General features: G+C 41.2%; 1 protein-coding gene across 4 annotated transcripts in view; it reads left to right on the plus strand.

Moving 5' to 3' along the window:
* Nucleotides 1–20,220, plus strand: part of tle2b (TLE family member 2, transcriptional corepressor b) — an 85,137-nt gene that overhangs the window by 49,592 nt on the left and 15,325 nt on the right. For 3 of the 4 annotated variants that reach the window (XM_040128209.1, XM_040128208.1, XM_040128210.1), the window contains 6 exons: nucleotides 7,571–7,633; nucleotides 9,862–9,936; nucleotides 12,472–12,652; nucleotides 14,142–14,158; nucleotides 16,935–17,075; nucleotides 18,649–18,702. In XM_040128209.1, coding sequence (XP_039984143.1) covers nucleotides 7,571–7,633; nucleotides 9,862–9,936; nucleotides 12,472–12,652; nucleotides 14,142–14,158; nucleotides 16,935–17,075; nucleotides 18,649–18,702 — 531 coding nt within the window. The remainder of the gene's footprint in view (nucleotides 1–7,570; nucleotides 7,634–9,861; nucleotides 9,937–12,471; nucleotides 12,653–14,141; nucleotides 14,159–16,934; nucleotides 17,076–18,648; nucleotides 18,703–20,220) is intronic. The other variant, XM_040128211.1, reaches the window with a different exon arrangement.

Here is a 20,220-nt window from a genome sequence, read left to right on the forward strand (position 1 = left end):
GTCACCACAAAATTATTTTGTGTAACCTTATTTCTTATCAAGGCAGGTTGACTGGGCATGCATCCTTTTTTCCCATTAACATCATGCATCACATTCTCGCCGTGGTATGCAATCACTTTGAAGTTGTCTGATACAGCTGGAGCCTTCTGCATTTGGAGGTTAAGTACTTGGCTCATCGCTCATTCCGTTTCCCAACTTACATCCAAGGATTCAAACCAGCAACTACTGCAGTAACAAGCAAGTGAGAGTTGCAAGGCATAGAAACAGAATAGGGGCTGTGAGAGATGGCAGAGATTTTTGTTGAGAGCAATTAGAGTGAGTAGAGGGCTATCACATACACACACACACGTACACAAACACCACAGAGCCCCCCCAAGCCAGCTTGCTCTACCATTGTGGGACTCAGAGGCTGGCACAGCTGGCAGTGCCCGAGCACACTGGGCACTGTCTCCCTCCTCCCGTGCCAATCTCAACCCACGCTCGTCACATTCAAATTCACCAAGCTTTATTGGCAAGATGAACGCGGTCACTGTTGCCTGCCGTCATGCTGGGAGAGCAAATACAATGCTAATCTTTCACAGGGAAGTGGCTTCCCCGTTGTTCCAGTTCAAGTTCACTTTAGTGTCAGTAGTGAAACGTGTACAAGGAAAACATGAGCCTGTTATCTGTCTATTCATCCCACCTTTTGAGTTTGTCTGCATTTTCTGGTCTTCATGAGAAGGCATTACATACATTATGAGCTTCTATATATCACTTTTTATCTCCTACAAGCCTGCTAATAGGAGTTACACGATGCAGGACGCCTTGTCATTCCAAGCATTTGAAATAAAACAGCTGGGGGGCAGATCCTCCTCCCTCATAAAGACCCCCTTCCTCTCAAAAAATCTTTTATCTTTGTCAGAACAATCAGACGCTGGCTCATTATTTGTGGAAAAGTCAACACGCTGTTGCACTGTAACACCATCAGGCGTTTTCTTTTTTTCGTCTATTTTCTTTTTTAGTGTACCCACCATTCATCCATCCACCTGTCTCATCTGATTCTACATTGGTTAGTCAATTTCTACATTTCCTAGAACACCATTTTAAAGTTTAATTTTTATCCTCATAACCATTGCTTGTTTTTAAATGAAAGAGCAGTCCAAAACCACAAAATATTAAAATAGTCAGTCATGTAACAACAAGAAAAACAACTGACTTGGGTAGAGCGGATGGACCTAAAATGTAATTCGCTCGCTGTTGATCACAATCAATTAATCAACTAACTGTTTTAGCTCCAATTTAATGTTTATTATTTTGGAAATAAAGAATGGATGAACAAGGGAGTGATTTTGGACACCACTAATGACTGCTATCCTAACACACATGAATTACTGTAACACAGGCACACACTTACAAAATTGTACAAAAGATACACAGATACACACAGATATTTTAAATTTTTTTTGGCATTTATTTGACAGCTATACCCAGGACAACTGGCAACAGTAGAAGAAGATTGAATTTTTGGATTACCAACCTTATGAGCAACCACTCATAGGAAGTATAAAGAGGGCAGAGCTGTGGCACTGTTCTTGTCACCACAAAATTATTTTGTGTAACCTTATTTCTTATCAAGGCAGGTTGACTGGGCATGCATCCTTTTTTCCCATTAACATCATGCATCACATTCTCGCCGTGGTATGCAATCACTTTGAAGTTGTCTGATACAGCTGGAGTCTTCTGCATTTGGAGGTTAAGTACTTGGCTCATCGCTCATTCCGTTTCCCAACTTACATCCAAGGATTCAAACCAGCAACTACTGCAGTAACAAGCAAGTGAGAGTTGCAAGGCATAGAAACAGAATAGGGGCTGTGAGAGATGGCAGAGATTTTTGTTGAGAGCAATTAGAGTGAGTAGAGGGCTATCACATACACACACACACACACACACACACACAGTGTGAGTATTCTCATTACTTGTGCACACACTAGCTGTCTCCAGTGCTTCTTATTACTTGTAACTATACCAAATCGCTGCTCATTTGCACAAAGTTGAACTCTTCTCATATTTCTACTTCTGCCCTGTTGTAGAGATCTTTTCACTTGCTGTGATTGTGTTCTCTGTCTGTTCTTGTCTCTCAAAGGCACTATTTGAAATTAATTGATAGAGTTTGCTTTGTTATTTGTAAGTGCTGGTGTGAGCATGTGTTTTGCTTTGGCGCACACACACACACACACACACACACACACACACACACACACACACACACACACACACACACACACACACACACACACACACACACACACACACACACACACACACACACACACACACACACACACACACACACACACACACACACACACACACACACACACACACACACACACACACACACACACACACACACACACACACACACACACACACACACACACACACACACACACACACACACACACACACACACACACACACACACACACACACACACACACACACACACACACACACACACACACACACACACACACACACACACACACACACACACACACACACACACACACACACACACACACACACACACACACACACACACACACACACACACACACACACACACACACACACACACACACACACACACACACACACACACACACACACACACACACACACACACACACACACACACACACACACACACACACACACACACACACACACACACACACACACACACACACACACACACACACACACACACACACACACACACACACACACACACACACACACACACACACACACACACACACACACACACACACACACACACACACACACACACACACACACACACACACACACACACACACACACACACACACACACACACACACACACACACACACACACACACACACACACACACACACACACACACACACACACACACACACACACACACACACACACACACACACACACACACACACACACACACACACACACACACACACACACACACACACACACACACAAAGCATGCTCACTCACAAACCCAAAGACGCGCACGCACACACACGCACACACACACACACACAGTGTGAGTATTCTCATTACTTGTGCACACACTAGCTGTCTCCAGTGCTTCTTATTACTTGTAACTATACCAAATCGCTGCTCATTTGCACAAAGTTGAACTCTTCTCATATTTCTACTTCTGCCCTGTTGTAGAGATCTATTCACTTGCTGTGATTGTGTTCTCTGTCTGTTCTTGTCTCTCAAAGGCACTATTTGAAATTAATTGATAGAGTTTGCTTTGTTATTTGTAAGTGCTGGTGTGAGCATGTGTTTTGCTCGGGAATTTTTAATATTATGTCTGTTTTTTTAATGTGATTTTTAGGTAGATTTAAGTTGACTTGACCATCCAGGATACTCAATCAACACAGAAAATATGTCAACATTGTATTGGTATAGGTATTGGTATTTTAGATTGTGGATGAATGTTAAATTGATATAGTGTATGTGTGTGTTCGTGTGTGTGTGTGTGTGTGTGTGTGTCTGTTAGATTTTCTCACAGCTCAGGTTGTATCATTATGCAGCAATAAGGCACTGTGATCATATAAATGTTTTGCTGGTTGAGATTATCATCCTGTCAATGATCTGATGAGATGACAAGCCTGAGCATGCTGCCACTGTGTATGTGTGTATGTGTGTTTGTGTGTTTGTTTGTGTGTGTGTGTGTGTGTGTGTGTGTGTGTGTGTGTGTGTGTGTGTGTGTGTGTGTGTGTGTGTGTGTGTGTGTGTGTGTGTGTGTGTGTGCGTGTGTGTGTGTGCGTGTGTGCGTGTGTGTCTCAGGATCTGACAGCCTCTAGAACAAACTGTCCTTGTCTTGCAGTTTATTCCTTCTTCTTCTTTGTCTTCTTCATTTGCTCCTCTCCCAGTTTCCCTTGTTTTGGAGAGTAATTGGGGGAATTTTTGCTTTTCTATATGAAAAGCTGTCGTGTACTTCTTTCTCTCTCACCTACATTTTATCTCTGTTTCACGTAAAGCCTCTCTCTTTCTCTGTCCCTATGCCAGTTGGCAGCGTATCTGCCCTCAAGTGTTTATTGACCAGCCCCCTCTCTTCCTTTGTATCTACCCATCCATTCATCCCTCCATCCGTTCATCCCTCCATCCGGCCAGTCTTTGCCAGAAACTCCTTGGTGGCTGTGCTTTGGCAAGGCTGTGGAACGAGACTGTGCCGTGTTGTTTCTGACACCTGGCCTGGCACGGACTACTTCAGCCCGGCTCACTTTCACTCTATTGGAAAACCCATCGGCTGATTGGCATCTTGCACTCACAACACCATCCACTGCCTTGCAGCCAGAACATGGAGTTGGTGGGATGTTCCTGTGTTGCAGAAGCTGACATATCGATAACATTCTGCATTTATGAAGCGTGTACCAAATATACCATGATTGTAGTTTCTGTGGTTCAACTGCATTCAATGATATTTTTGGTAATAACAGTGAACCAAAGGGAATTTGTGTAATGTGAAAGGGTTACTAATAGTGTTAAACACACACCAACTTTGCAGCTTCATGCAGCTTTTTTTCTTCTTTTTTTTCCTTTAAAAAAAAAAATATGACTCTGTTTGTGGCTATTATTAAATTAATCAATATCAGAATTATTGGTTTGGTCACTTGGAGATCCATTAATCAATTAAAACTAATCACTTCAGCATTGTGTGGAGTAAAATTATTCAGTCTTTGGATCTGATTTTAGCTGTCAAGACTGTAATTTTACTTGGTTTGTTACATAGAAGAAAGCTATTCCTTAGTAAATCTGCACTGAAAGCGACCGCTTTCAGTGCGTACACGTCTTTGAGCAAAAGGTCTCTTTTCTTTGTACTGTTTGCTTTATCTTCTGTTATTATATCTATTCAATTAAGTGTGTTTGTACAGCTTTAAATCAAAGTCACGGCCACCTTAGAAACAGTAAATGAAAGCAGCTTAATAGACCAACCGTGTTCAGGTCAGTTCTGTCGGAGTCTGTGCAGTTCTGACATATGGTCCCAGCTTCAGTCCTGTCAGATTGGTTTTTATCTTGGCAAAATTGAGCCAGGTCATCTGAATTGATCTGTGGCCTGAGGACAACCTGTTGTGGAGTAGGAGGCAATCTGGTGTAGCTGCAGAGATAAAACTGAGGGGAGGACAGTTTATTCAAAATACATAATACAGTATATTTAAGTGAATTAAAGGTTAAGTGTCTAATGTACAAAGTTTTACCATTTGTCCCTGAAATCTGATATATTGTAGGGTAGTGGTCATTGCTTCTGAGCCTTCCCTTTTTCCCATGTTGAACCACTTCACAGGTTGCTGTTCATATACAGTAAATCAACTGATCCTGGAAGCCTCTGTCAGTGTTGGGCCATTGGCTATTTAAATTGTTACCAGATTGTGACATCTTTGATAGATAGAGAACACTTCCCAATTCTAAGACTTGAAGCTCAGGTTAATTCAAACAGGGAAACAGATCTATTTGTGTCAGGAACCTTTTAACAATAATGACATAGCCAGCTCCATGCACCATTGTTAGTCTCTGTTGGGATAATTATCAGTGTCAAGAATGAGAGTATGGACTGTACGCAGGCTGCCCACCATGTGAGTGCCTTGTGCCTCGTTTTATTTCCAGCTGTAATCTATTAGAACAGATTGGAGCAAAGCAGCATTAAGTATAGCCAGCCAGACTAACTGAGGTTTCAAATAAGTGATACTAGTTGAATACAGAAGATTATGGTCATGGGTTCATATGGTATAAACTTCAAGTAGTGAAAGTTTCACAAAGACAACAGTATGTTACAGGCACAACAATCTATTTCCAATTTTAAAAAAGAGAAAGAAACACCTGCCATGTTCCTCTCTCCCGCTGTCACTTTCCTCTCTGTGGTAAACATATACATACAGATGTGTGTGCCTGCATATCACATATGCACTGGCGAAGTTTAGTCACACCCGCTAAACACACACACATGCATACACTGACAAATGTATGATGTGATGAGGCTGTATCTGTCCTTGGAACAGAGCTGTGTGTCTGGCAATAGCTAGTTTATAAATGTCATGACGAGACTGGTGATAACTGACAGGCCGTCTGATCGTGTGTGTGTGTGTGTGTGTGTGTGTGTGTGTGTGTGTGTGTGTGTGTGTGTGTGTGTGTGTGTGTGTGTGTGTGTGTGTGTGTGTGTGTGTGTGTGTGTGTGTGTATGAGCCTTGGTATGATGGTGGATACAGCCCTGTCAGTTACTGCATTGCCCTGCTTTGCCCTGCTTTGCTGTCTTTCTCTCATCCTCTTCAGTATCTTCAAGTGCCAGGAACATGTGTTAGTGAGGATAGAGGGATACAGCGAAAGACAAAGGGAGAAAGTAAGATAGGCAGAGGGAGGAAAAACTGAAATAAATATGAGTGTTTCTGTGGTAATGTGTGACAGCAAAGTAACCAAGAAAAAAAAAGAAGAAAGTGGCTGATGTTAGAGGAAGAAAAAGGGCTGCTGATGGAAAAGAGGGACAATAAATTAAAACAGAGAAAGAGAGTAACAGAAAAATAGGAAGAAAATGAGACAAAGCGAGCAAGGGAGGGGAGGGAGATGGGGGAGTGGGAGGAAAAGGATGAATAGGGTAATAATGGCTCAGTGTGAGAGCTGTTGTAGAAAAAGAGAGAACGGCTGAGTGAAGAAGAGAACAAAATGAGGCTGAGGGCACTCAGACAGATAGAATTAGACACACCGCAGAGGTTCAGTGTGTGCATGCGAGTATGTGTGTGTATGTGTGTGTATGTGTGTGTGTGACAGGGAGAGAGAGTGTCTGCTTATGTCTTTATGTGTTCATGTGTGCTTGTATTGCGTGTGCAGGCAGCTGTATTCTGTGGATGGTTACTAGGTTTGCCACGTGTGCATGTTGTGCGAATGTGTCTGTGAGTGTGTGTGTGTGTGTGCGCACACACACGTGTGTGGATGGGTGGGTGTGGGGGTAAGAAACCTGAGAGCAAGATGTTATTCACCATTTCCACTGCACGAAAAAGTATTTTTACGGAATTTACGAGTTTTAGGAAATGGACAAATGTAATGGCACCGAATAGCCGACTGTGACAGGTGGAGAGCTTGAGAGAGAAATTCTCTGAGGTTTTCTGCTCTGTGTGAATGTGTGCTTGTTCGCTCATGTGTTAGTGTTTGTTTGAGAGCAACAGAGGAAGACTGAAGCCATAAGAGAGTGCGAGGCCGAGCTAAATGAGAGTGTGATGGTGCTAAAGACCGGATGATGACTGGAGCTCTAAAGCTGCCGCCATCCTTCCGCCTCTGCTGCTGTTTGCGCCCACATTCCCCCACATTTTTCTTCTCTGTCTCATAGAGTTGTCACTGACAGAAATCCTCGCTCATTAAGAAAGTGTTTTAATGCAGCGAAGGCTTAATGTGCTGTAAAGGTGCATCATATGCTCTGTGTTCGTTGTGTACTTATTATCTTACGGTATGCGACATCATCATGTATCCCTTTTTCTCTCCTCCTGTCTCTACCTCTCGTTTCTCTCTCTTTCCATCACAGGCGGAGATTGTCAAGCGTCTCAGTGCCATCTGTGCTCAGATCATCCCTTTCCTGTCTCAAGAGGTAAGTGTCACCACTGCCAGACACACTTAAACATGTACACATAATATGAATGCACATAGTCAGAAGAGGACTATGCCCACATCAGGCTTAAATCATATTTTTTTGCAATCAGAGTAATAAATAAATAAATGAATATATCAAATATAGCAGAGCATATTTAAAGGAAAAAATAAATCCTATTCCTAAATTCCTATTCTATAGAGAAAAAAAGTAGCAAGTGTGCACCAAGTGGCATTGTAATAAATGTGCTCCAGTTGAATAAAGTGTGCAAAAACAGAAACACCTGACTATGTACAGTGTTGCAATGCAATACAATTTTACTGTAACAAATCTTGCTAATGTAGTTAAAAATGTTCAGTTTCTGTTGTGACTGTGTCAGAAATGTCTTAATTCAACTTTATGGTCAATTTTGAGTAGATCAGTAGATTACATTTTTGATATCAAACATGCACTAGTTCTGATTTACCATATTGGCTTGTTAATTGATACAAGTCTTTTGAATTTTAAAGGATTCTGCATATTAATTAAAAAACAGATCATTAGCTTTCAGTATTTTCTTGCCAATCGCTTCAGTGGGTATTTCATCCAAATTATTGCAAGCTGCCGCAATAAGTCACCCTCTGTGTTTAAAAAAACAAATCAATCAACAAATCTATTGATAGATTTTCAACCCTCCCATTTCACTAAATATATCTTCATTAGACAAAGCATCTGGTTAATTTTAAATAGATAAATGAAAGCAAATATGTAAATTCAGTTAAATATTGCACATGGGTGAAACCAGTTTGAAATTTGCAGAATAAGCTAAATAGCGCTCAATTCCATTTGTTGTTAATTATTATGCTAGCATAATGTTGGCAAAATTTCAGCACAGGTATGAGCATGAGAATTATTTGTGTCTTGTGCAATCAAATGAATAAAACCTTGTGTGGCAAATATTTATATTACTGCATTATGATCAAAGCAGCATTTCTGCTTTGAGAGGACCACCACATCAGCTGAGTGTCAGCTGATCTTTGCAGAACTAAGAATTTCATGGCTCATGGTGTAAACATGTGCTGCTAGCTCAACGTGGTTCATACTGTCTGTGGTCCTTCGTGTTTGTATCAAATGATCTGTATGAGGTCAAAAGGTACTGATAATGAATAAATTCCTGCAGGTATCAGTGTCACTGGAAATGATAAAGAACTACTTATTATGGCATTAGAGCCAACTGTATAGGATTTCATAAAGACAGTTCCCAGGTTTATAAATTATAGCCAGCTCCAGAGTATAAATTATATTGTTTTCAGAACATGTAGATCCCATTATCTTTAAATTAAATATAGCCCCTCCTTAAAAATTGCTTTGTGCCCTCTTGTCATTTAACACATTTTCACTGTTTCTGCAAGTTGAATTGGCTTCCACTAACTGCTACTTAAAGCTGTATTTTAATTTATATCTGCTTAATACAACCTAAACAACAGGAGCAGGATTAAATATACTGATGGGATTGTTGCTCTGGCTGTAGACATTATGACAAAAAAGATTAAATGAGAGTAAACCCTTGGTACATTAGCTGTATTACTGTGTATGTGTGTATATGTGTATACCTTTGTGCTTGTACTGTGCCTGAGTGTGCAGTGGTTGTATGTGCGAGTTTGTAGATTGGAGTACAAATCTGCAGACACGCTTCCTTATGTCTGTGAATGTGAGTGTGCACTGATGAGTGTGCTCCCTGGAGACAGGAAGGCCAGAGCTGTCAGTTTGATCAATATTGACTCTGTGTGTGTGCGTGTGCGAGTGTGCGTGCGTGTGTGTGTGTGTGTGTGTGTGTGTGTGTACATCTGTATGTGTGTCGTTGCAAACACATCTGTGTATGTGTCTGGCTATACATGCTGTACAGTATGTGTGTTTTCACTTGTGTGACTTTTATGTCAGTGTTTGCTTTGTGTGTATGCATGGTTGCCCAATCCAAACATCTACATTTATACACATACAAGCTGAGTTTGGTTGTTTTATGACTTTTTCTATACTGTAAATTATGTGTACGCTACATACTATAACATGGATGATAATACAGTCCCTTTCTAATGTCTTTATTTCTGTCGCAATAAATGTTTACATGCTGTTTGCCTGTCTTTTGTGCGCGTGTGTGTGTGTGTGTGTGTGTGTGTGTGTGTGTGTGTGTGTGTGTGTGTGTGTGTGTGTGTGTGTGTGTGTGTGCGTGTGCGTGCGTGTCTGTGTAGCACCAGCAACAGGTGGTCCAAGCAGTGGAGAGAGCCAAGCAGGTCACCATGGCAGAACTCAATGCCATTATCGGGGTGAGTCACCTCCATTCATCATGACAACACAAACACGCAAACACCTACACCTACACACATTAAATAAGCAGCTTACAACCAATATGACACTAAAGAGAGACAGCTGATTACATTATTTCAACACTGGTCTATAAATGTGTAGATCAGAGAAATTGATTATCAAATAGGTGAGGCATTAATGTAAACGTGACTCAAGGTGTTTACTTTACTGTTTGTGCCCCAGATGGCAATTTTGATCGTGTTAACTCAAGATTCAGTCGGGCAGGTATTAATTTAGTAGCTAATGCTGAGAACCTTTGATAGCAGCATTAACATGGCCAACGGACAATTTCAAAGTTTTTTTTTCTAAATTAAATTAATTAATTAATTTGTATGTATCCACGTTTTAAGTATTTATGTTCACTGAGTGAGCCAACCTGTTATCAGATGTCAGATCTTTAGAATCATCTCATCCAGAGTGTGGGGTATGTTCCTGCAGTGTTGCTTCCCATTTGGCAAATTTACTGGAGGGTGTTACCAAATTTGGAGGATGTAACTGAACATACCAAGATGTAATGAATCACTGCTCCCAATAAAATAGCTGGGGAGCAGCGATTTATAAAGCTGGTGCTTGAAATTAGTAGCTAGAATGGCACTCAGTAGAGTGCAGACCTCTAAGGCCAATGTCAAACAACATACACCAGACTTCGGAGAAAAAAAAATCAAAAACATAGTAAATGATCCAGATCTGCCCCAATATTTAATGAGTTCATCCCTCCATCAAGTTTGTGCAAATCGGTTCGCTACTTTTTGCATAATCCTGCTGACAAAAAACCAACAAACAAACAAACAAATAGACACAGGTGAAAACATAACCTTCTTGCCAGAGGTAACTATTAGTATAGAGAAATATATTAACATTTTGGAGTAGCTATTTTAACTTGCCGAATAACATGGATTTTGTTCAGTCTCTTGTATGGGAGCTCTCTCCTCAAAAATGTTTAAGAAGAGACAGAAATCAGTGATTGTTAACAGATCGATCAATTCTAATGACGCCAAAGCTTTTCAGAGCACAGATCACATTACTGTCCACTTACTGTACAACAACAGTGTGGTGTACTCTACATAAATTACAGCCCCGTTTCAAAGTCATTAGTTCATGAATGTGCTCTGGACAAAAGAATTTTTACATTTAAACAAAATTAAAGTAGAAAACATACATAATGTAAGAAATTACATACATTAACTATATAGTCACAGTGATACAGTTTTACATACACACTCAAAAATCACAGTACTTACTTTACACTCACATTTAATAGTGTATGATCACCGGATCACCAACATATTATGTACATACTTGTCTGCGCATATGTCTTTTTATGTACACACATAGAGACATGGTAATGCCTCTGAGTGCCGTAGTAGATGGGGCTTTCCAGAGCTTGTCAGAGCAGTGATCACATTACTGTCTACTGCCTTTGTTCCTCTCAGAACTACACACACTGCTGTCACTAAGGTGTGTAGCTGTGTGTGTGTGTGTGTGTGTGTGTGTGTGTGTGTGTGTGTGTGTGTGTGTGTGTGTGTGTGTGTGTGTGTGTGTGTGTGTGTGTGTGTGTGTGTGTGTAACAAACCAGCTTGACAAAACAACACACAAAACACATCATAATGCTCCTCCCGGGATAATAGCCTTTCTTTATCTGTAGCTGCTTCTTTGCTCTCCACTCTCTCTATCCTCATCTTTCTCTTTTTCCTCTTTCTCCCCCCCCCCTGTGTTCATTTTCTGTCCGGATTTTCTCACCCCTCTTTTTGTAATCTTTTATCATTTTCTACCTCTTTCTAAGGCCCTGTCCTCATTTCTCCTCTCCCATTGTTTTTGCTATGTCTTATCTTTTGCTCTCTATGCTGCACACTTTCCTTTCCTCCTCCTGCACTCATTTACCCTCTCTCCCTGTTTTCTCTCCCCTGTTCATCCAATTCTTCTTCACTTTTCACTGCTTCCACCCTGATTTCCTTCTGTTACTCCCTGTCGTTTACTCTCTGATTCAAACATTTTTGTCTCTCTCATTTACCCTCTCTGTGCTTCTCTCTCTCTTTCCCTTCTGCCTTTCCCTTATAATAAATCCCATTCATTGCCTCACTCTTTTGACTTTTTACTACCATCTTCACTTCTGTGACTTTTCTTATGTATCCCAAACATTCAATTTCCTTCTTCCCTTCTTTCACTTTCCTCGTTCTTGTCCTTGGTGTCTATCTCTCTCACCTCTTTAATCCACTAATCTCTTTCACATCCTATCTATTTCTTTCTCTCACTGTTGAGCTCTACATGTGGATTTCATTATATCCACCTTCTCTGTTCCTCCTGTCTGTCTCACCCCCACTTTTCCAAGCGCGACCCCCACTTCCCTTAACTTTCTCCTTCGTTCTTTGTCACATTCTCCTGCTCATTTTCTATCCTTCTCTTTTTTACCCTGTCTTTTCTAACCACCTACCCCCCTTGTATGACACCATCCACGACCCCTCCCTCCCCGCTCTCTCCTTTCCCTGTGGCCACAGCAGCAGCAGCTCCAGCACCTGTCTCACCATGCCCCTGGCATCCCCCTGACGCCACACCCATCAGGCCTGTCCCTGGGTGCGGGCGGCTCAGGGCTTCTAGCGCTGACCGGGGCCCTGGGGGTCTCAGCCCACCTTGCGTCCAAAGAGGAGCGCAACCACCTTGACCCGGAACATCTGCGAGGTAAAGGAATGTGGAATTTTAATCCTTAATTTTATTCCTAAAAACAGTCTTTAATGTTCTGGAATATTAGTCTGCAAGGGCCAAATTCAGGGTGAGCGACAAGATGAAAAGCTCTGACATTTAATCTCCTAAACCTACTACTAAAATTAAATTAAAGAAAACAAATACATGTATTAAAAAACTGAAAACTGTGACTCTAGACCAACTTTTCTGATCTTGTAGTCAGGGGCAGCTTGCTGTCATTTACAAGAAGACAGTATAGCCATGGTTTAAAGGCAGCCCGGAGTTCATAGAAAGATTATTCTGATTATTATTGGAGAAACTGTAGAACTTTTGCAGTAGGATTTGACGAGGGCAGTTTTTCTTAGTTAATGCTGAAGTTTTTGCCTTGAAAAACCCTGCAGCTATAAAGTATATCATAGTTGTTCTGGAGTGAAAATCAGTGTTCTTGGTTTTGTTTCAGGTCAGTCTACACAAAATGTGTCATTACTGAAAATCAATTACACCATTGAACATTAGGGAATATATTTACCAAGTTCAATACACGTGATGTAGAGTAACAGACTCTGGGAAATCATCAATAATGAAACCAACAGATATCAGATATTCAATAACTATCTTTTTTCTTCATAAAATGTTTGTATTTCTGCATATACACGTGTGCATTTGTGGGTGTATTTCAATTTAAGATATTTCATACTAGAATGGGCACAAAGCAGCAATAACAGAAACTCCGACAACAGCTGCAGATGAAAAAATAGATAATTTTATCATTTTAGACCAGATAAATGCAGAGTAACACCAGGCAGCTTTTTGCAATTTGTACAGCAACTCACCTTTTGGACTGAATTTGAACTTCCTTCTTTAGATTGCTGTCATAATATGGCCGGACATATTCGTGGCGCTTGTGCAAATGCACGAGAAATGCTTTCTCCCAATGAACTTTCATTCACCCCGATAGAATATCTTATCTTTGCGCTTTGTTTCAGGCATCAAGCCAAGGGAGACTTTCTCATGAATAAACTGAGAGCTAGAAAGAAAAAAAGAAGGATTGAGTGAGAGTAGAAAGGAAGAGAGATAGAGAGATCAATGTGTTCATATTGGCGTGTTAAACATCTGTGTGAGAGCTTATGCATGTCTGCAGCTGTGTGTGTTTCTGTTCCTGCATACGAGACGAAGAATGAGTGAAAAGATAGTTAGCATTGAAAGAGGCAGCAGGGGAAGACAGCAAGCTTTGTCTGGTTGGAGAACAGAGAGTGGGAAAGATAGAGAGGGGAGAGGAGATTGGAATCAAGCACAATAGCAGGTCTGTATCTTTATTAGAGAGGAGCAGTCATAGTTCAGCCTAACCTTGGCTGACTGGGGGACTGTTGTTATTATTATCAGGACTGACGTCAAACTTTCTTTCTTTTCCACTTTCTCCTCTCTCTCACCCTGTGTTTTTTCTCTACTCTGCTCTCTTTCCTTCCCTTTCTCGGCCCCATCCCAGAGGGAGCACCCAGCAGGGTGAGTAGTTGTGTATGTGTGTACATTGATATAAGTGTTGTGTACACCAACATTTCACTGTCTTTGCCTGTGTGTCTGTGTGTGTGTGTGTGTATACGGTTGTTTGTGTGACAGTGATAAACTGAGGGAAATGGAGACGCACTGTAAAGTGGCCTCTAAAAAGGCTCCGTATTGCTGGAGCTCAGCCAGGACTAGCACAGCTCAACACCAGCACAATAGCTGCAAAGCACTATCAACCTTGAGCTTCTCAAGGTTCTCTACATCACACTAACATCTGAGCTCACAGCCTTTCTCTGTTATCTGGAAGAAAGTACAAACTGAGTGAATGGATGAACAAGCAAGTGTTTGTTTATCAGCGCCACAAATGTTCTCGTAATCTACAAGATTTACAGAACAAATGAAAGGATTAATCGCCATTCAATGCCAAATGCTGCCCAAAACACCCTGGTCAGTGTCTGTGGAAAAATGCAACTCTTGCTTGAAATAAGAAATGTAGATTGTTCATATGAAATATAAACAAGAGCAGAAGTTCCTAAATATCTGAGGTCAAAGAGCCACCAAGTATTTCCAGATAATGCCACTGAATAGCAATTCGAAGATTCCCAACAGAACCTGATATTCAGTATCGTTCGTTGATATAAGGTGTACATTTGCACAAATTCATTTATGTAGTGCAGTGAAACCACTGTACCAGAAACCAAAATTTTGTTCATGCTGAATGGATGAACAGTCTGCATAGTCCATGAGTGACTGAACCTTGTAGCCTGTAGTACGTAGTGTGATGTTTCAGTGTTTAGCTTTGTATAGTTTTATTGCTGCCTCCTCGAAGACTGAAAAATACCTGACCTGACCTGAACATGCTTTCACAATCTACGAATGCACTTACATATCTCCCTAAAACTGCTTCCCAATAAAAACTGATTCTCTGCAGTGTTAGGTCCAGCAAACAGGGCAAGAAGATGAAGCGGGAAGCAGTGGTAACAGTTTTTCCTTTTGTTGTCTCTGTTTTGATAATCATGATGGCATTTTGCTATAATACTGCTCTATGTGACTTTTCAGACTAGAGGCAGGAAATAGAGGTTTTCTTTCTGCTGAAGAGACTGGCTTAGTCAGTGCTCAATAATACCGACTGTTTGAAGTTCAGATTCCACAGTGCTTTAATTAAGTGTAAAGGTGAGAATTGATGGATTAAAAAAAAAACCCAAATCAATCCTGAGACAAACTGAGTAAATGCAACAAGCAGTGAAACATGAAATGTATACAAGTGTTCATCTACCCTCACAGGTTTTTTTGCGCATACATCGGGTCACTGTAGTTAAAAGTCCCAGATAATCGCCTGGGGAAGGAACGCAGTGCAAATGGGCTGATTGAAATTCAGTGGACGTGTATGGCTTGTCCTGTTCTCTCTGACCGCAGGTTGCTCTGCATTATGGAAGCTGTGTGAACACTTTCTTACTGTACTGGCTGCAATGTGCAGCTGGCCTTCATCAGTGATAACATGGCAAGAGAGAGAAGGGGGGGGTTAGAGAGAGATTGAGAGTGAAATTGGAGAATGAAGAAAAGAGAGACTAAAGAGGAAGAAAAAAAGAAGAAAACTAGGGAGGGAAAGGTTGTTAAAAAAAATACCAGCAAGTCTTTGATGTGGCTTTTATTGCAAAATGAAAATGATTTAAGAGCGCTACTGACTTTACCTTCCCTCCCTCTCTCTCTCTGTCCACAATGAAACCCTTAGCATAATTTAATTACCAAACACAATGCTGATTGTGAAGCACCAGGAAAATATTTTTCTCACGAGTTGAGGTTTGTGCTGAACTTAGCCAAGCATTACGGTGTTTGGGAAGGGAGGGAGAGACGGCAGGGGAGAGATGCATATCAATTGGCATTTGTCGGAGAGCCCCGCACTAGTAAAACATGTTGGAATTTTAAATGGTGGGGGAAAAAAGGGACAGGGAGAGGAAGTCAGGAGAGGCGAGAAGAAGGCGGAGGAGGAGGAGGAGAAGAAGAAGAAAGAAGAGAGGGAAGTTTGTTGAGCTGCACTGAGGTCCATTGTGCGGTTTCTCCTCTCCTCTGTCCAGCGCTCCTTCCTGTCGGCCCCGTGGGCTCCTTCCTGTGTGAGTCATTGGTGTGTTAAGCCCTCACTGTTCTTGTCCTCCCCACATGGGGACAGAGAATTACAAGTGGCCCTTGCTGAACCTCTGGCCCTTGCCCCAACGCAAAAACAACACAATGCTTTGATTGGCTTTTCTGAGTCCTGAGCACCAGGCCAGGCTGTATTGTAAATATGCCCGCACAGCTTTATTGCCTAATAATGAGAGTCATATTTTAAATGAGGACTGGTGTGTCGAGGGGAGAGCACTAATGAGCTTTATAGGCTGTAATGTGTGTTTTTGTGGCTACTGCTGTACTTGCCGTGTGCTGGTGTGTGTTTATGTGTGTATTGTCATGTTTTTTTTTGTGGGGCTTCCTGTTAATGTATGTGGTTCTGCGTAGTGTACTTTTCCCTGTTTTTACCTGATCTTATGTCTATAGAGTGATTGTGTATGTGTGTTTCTTCACATCATGACCTTTACAGTGGCAGAAGTGGGTGTGTTTTACTGTATGTGTTTGTACAATGCTGGAATTATAAGTAGATAGTGTTTCATTATTATTTATTTATTTATTTATTTTTTAAACATGTCTGTGTCAAACATCCATCCCAAACTTTCTTTCTTTCTTTTCTGTGGTAGCATGAGAATTGTTTGTTCATACTTATGTTTGTGTCCCTGTCTTTCTCCAGAGTAAGTCAGTCTCATCAACAGACAGTCAGCCCACTGATGAGCGCCAGGGCCCATCAGGAGGCTACTCCTCCTCGCAGGGAGGAGCAGAAGCCAAGAGGAGGCGCTGTGACGACAAGGAACCTCTCCCACCGCATTCCTATGTACGTGTTTGTATGTGTCCTTGTCCGTATAAGATGAGATAAGCGGAGTCTTAAAGGCTGCCTGTAGGTGCAGCAGCACACGTAGGATACAACAAGAAAAATAAAGATGACAAATGAACAACAATAAATATTTAAACATGCGACACAAAATTTAAATTTAAAATTAAATGCTATTAGAGCACTGTTGATGTGCATGTATCCTTATTTTTTTTGTGGAACAGTTCACAGAAAGTAATATATACACACTAAAGATGTCACAAAGTGCATTTGTGTCTGTGCGTGCGTGCGTGCGTGCGTGCGTGTGTGTGCATGCGTGTGTACATGTGATATTGCCTATGACATTATAGGCCCACACAGGTGTCAGGGCCTTGTGACCAATTAGAGTTTTCTTTGGTTTGGATGGATCCAATGGGGAGGAGCAGGCAGCCAGAGGCAATGTAATGCCAGAAGAGAGACGGCCAAGGCAGATAGCTGTAATGAATTAGATGGCTTTGTATTTGCAGTCTGGAGGATTGATTGACACTGGGAGTCTGTCTGTGCAAGATGGCCTCCAGCTAAATCAGTTTGGCATCAACAACAACAGTCCAAATCTTCCCATTAGTTCAGAGCGAGAAGAAGCGCAGAGTTTCCACTTTCTGAATGTTTTTCCTCTCTCTCTGTCTGTCGAGCCACATTACAGCTCCCATTTCTCTCTGTTTGCCTTTAGCTCTTCTGTATCTCTCTCTGTCTCTTTATCTCTGTCTCTCAGTTTCTCTACTTTTACCTCTCACTCTGTCTTCTCCCTGTTTTCTTTTCATTTTTTCCCCATCTCTCAGTTCTAAATGTCCTCCTTTTTCTCCTTGTTTTTTTTCTTTTTTTTCTTTCCCCTTTCCATTCCTCTCTCTGCGTCTGTCTGTTTCTGTATTTTCGTTCTAGGAACAGGCTGAAGACATGGCCCTGTTTTGGCTCTGTATAATTAGGTACTGATGTCACTCCACACTGATGTCAATAGGAATATCAGGCCATGATCACATCAAAGCGCTGTTGCCATGGTGACTAAGTGCCATCGTTCTCACCCCAGAAAAGAGGAGAGAGAGAAAGAGAGAGACAGAGAGAGATGGCTAGACAAAGAGCAAAAATGTGCTATGGATGGAGAAAGAGCAACTGTGTGTGTGTGTGTGTGTGTGTGTGTGTGTGTGTGTGTGTGTGTGTGTGTGTGTGTGTGTGTGTGTGTGTGTGTGTGTGTGTGTGTGTGTGTGTGTGTGTGTGTGAATGAGAGAGAGAGACCGATCGAAATAGTTTTTGTATGAGGGAGATGTTTGGTAAGAATATATGGTGTACAGTATCTCTGTGTTAAATGTTGCATGGTGGACAGACAGTGGATGGAAGCAAAGAGTAGCCAGTGATATTGATATATTGACCTGTGTGTGCACTTGTTTGTCTGTGCGTGTTTCCATCTTTATTTTTAAAGTTCTCTTTGTGCACATGCAGTATACTGTATGTGTGCGGGTGACAGAGAAAAACATTTATCCTATCTTAATGAATATTGAGAAATCATATATTTCACCCTTCTTATGTCTTCTTTGCTCCTCAGGACAGTGATGGAGACAAGAGTGAAGACAATCTTGTGGTGGATGTCTCCAATGAGGTAAGTTGCCTGTCTGTATGTAAATGATCTTTGACATCCTCATACTTAAATTGGCTATATTTGATGTTTTTATATTAACATTGGATCCCATGAATACATGTACGTGAAGGGAGTCGCTCATAGTGATGAACTCGCAGAGAATTGTCACCTGACTCTGTTCTCCCCCTCACCTCTACAGAGCATTATAGCAACTTTCAGCTCATTGTTTTGGTTCTTTACGGCATCTTTACCGTTTCCGTGTCACCACTCTTGTTAACTTCGGTTTTAGTTCTTGCTAACACCTTGGCATACCCTGTTGAGGTGTATTTAGTGAACATTTTCATTTCACAAGTATTTAAAGAATAACATGGATCATCTCTATAAATAAAAGGTAAATAATATTACACAACGCGAGTCCAAGGCTGGCAGTTTGGTGTAGATGATTGGCAAAATTGACCTCAAAGATGAAAATCAAACATGTATATTTTTTAACATTAGGGTTTGTTTTCTTCAGTTTCTTAGAAAGCAACTTTAGTGGAAAATTACTGTGGGGATATCCGCAGATTTTTGCCCAACTGTAATACTTCCACAAGTAAACCAAATGATGCTTGATCATTTAAAATCTGTCAATCTCCATGACATAAAATAAAAAACCCAAGCAGTTCGTCATTAGTAAAATTTCAGTCAGATTTTGTGATAATACGGGTTTCCCATGACCAGTCAACAAAGTGAAGCAACAGAGAAACTTACTTTGTCTAATTGTTGCTTAATGGCAAAGTTTATTAATGGGCCAGTTTCCCAGAAACGTCATACACTGCTGACCATATTCGCAGAAGTCATACATCTCACAGAAAGAAATTTCCCCATCACAAAATAGTTTTATCCAAAATATTCCACCTTTGCTTCCAATGTTTACTCACAATTTTCCCCCTCCACCGGTGGAAAATATCTAACAGAACTCACACTTCGCTCTTTCTCCCCCACATCTCGTAACAGCTACGTCCTTGTGCAAGAGCCATACATCTTGTTACAAAAAATGTCTTTGATTTCCTTACAAAGCCACAAGTTACAAGCAGCCTTTATCCAACAGAAGCTCTCTGACACCGTGCAGCAGCCCACTCATGAATAAAGCATGTATCAAACACAGGGAGGGACCAGCACTGCTCGTGGGAATAACTATGGATATACTTGGCACAGCTTGGAACCTCCCTCTGTCCTATGTCCTCTGCATAACCCTGGCTGTCAACGGTTCAATTTTACATTGTGTGTGCAAGTATGTTAAGTTAATAATTGAATTAAGTTGATTTTACTTTAAATATATATTTAATCTCAGTGTCCTTGTTTTTTTGGAAGGGATTTGCTCTTTTGTGTCCTTTTTTCACTGTATTTTGATATTGCACAAAAAAGCAAAACTGGTCTCTTGTGTGATTTGGAAACTGGTACAAAAGCAGAGAAAACGGAAGACAAATGTGTGTAATGTGGGACTAAGGTAAGGACGTTCTCTGGTGAATGGTGTCTGTGTGTTTGTTTGTGTCTGTG

Source organism: Xiphias gladius, chromosome 6, assembly GCF_016859285.1.
Source record: "Xiphias gladius isolate SHS-SW01 ecotype Sanya breed wild chromosome 6, ASM1685928v1, whole genome shotgun sequence".
Lineage (NCBI taxonomy): Eukaryota > Metazoa > Chordata > Actinopteri > Istiophoriformes > Xiphiidae > Xiphias > Xiphias gladius.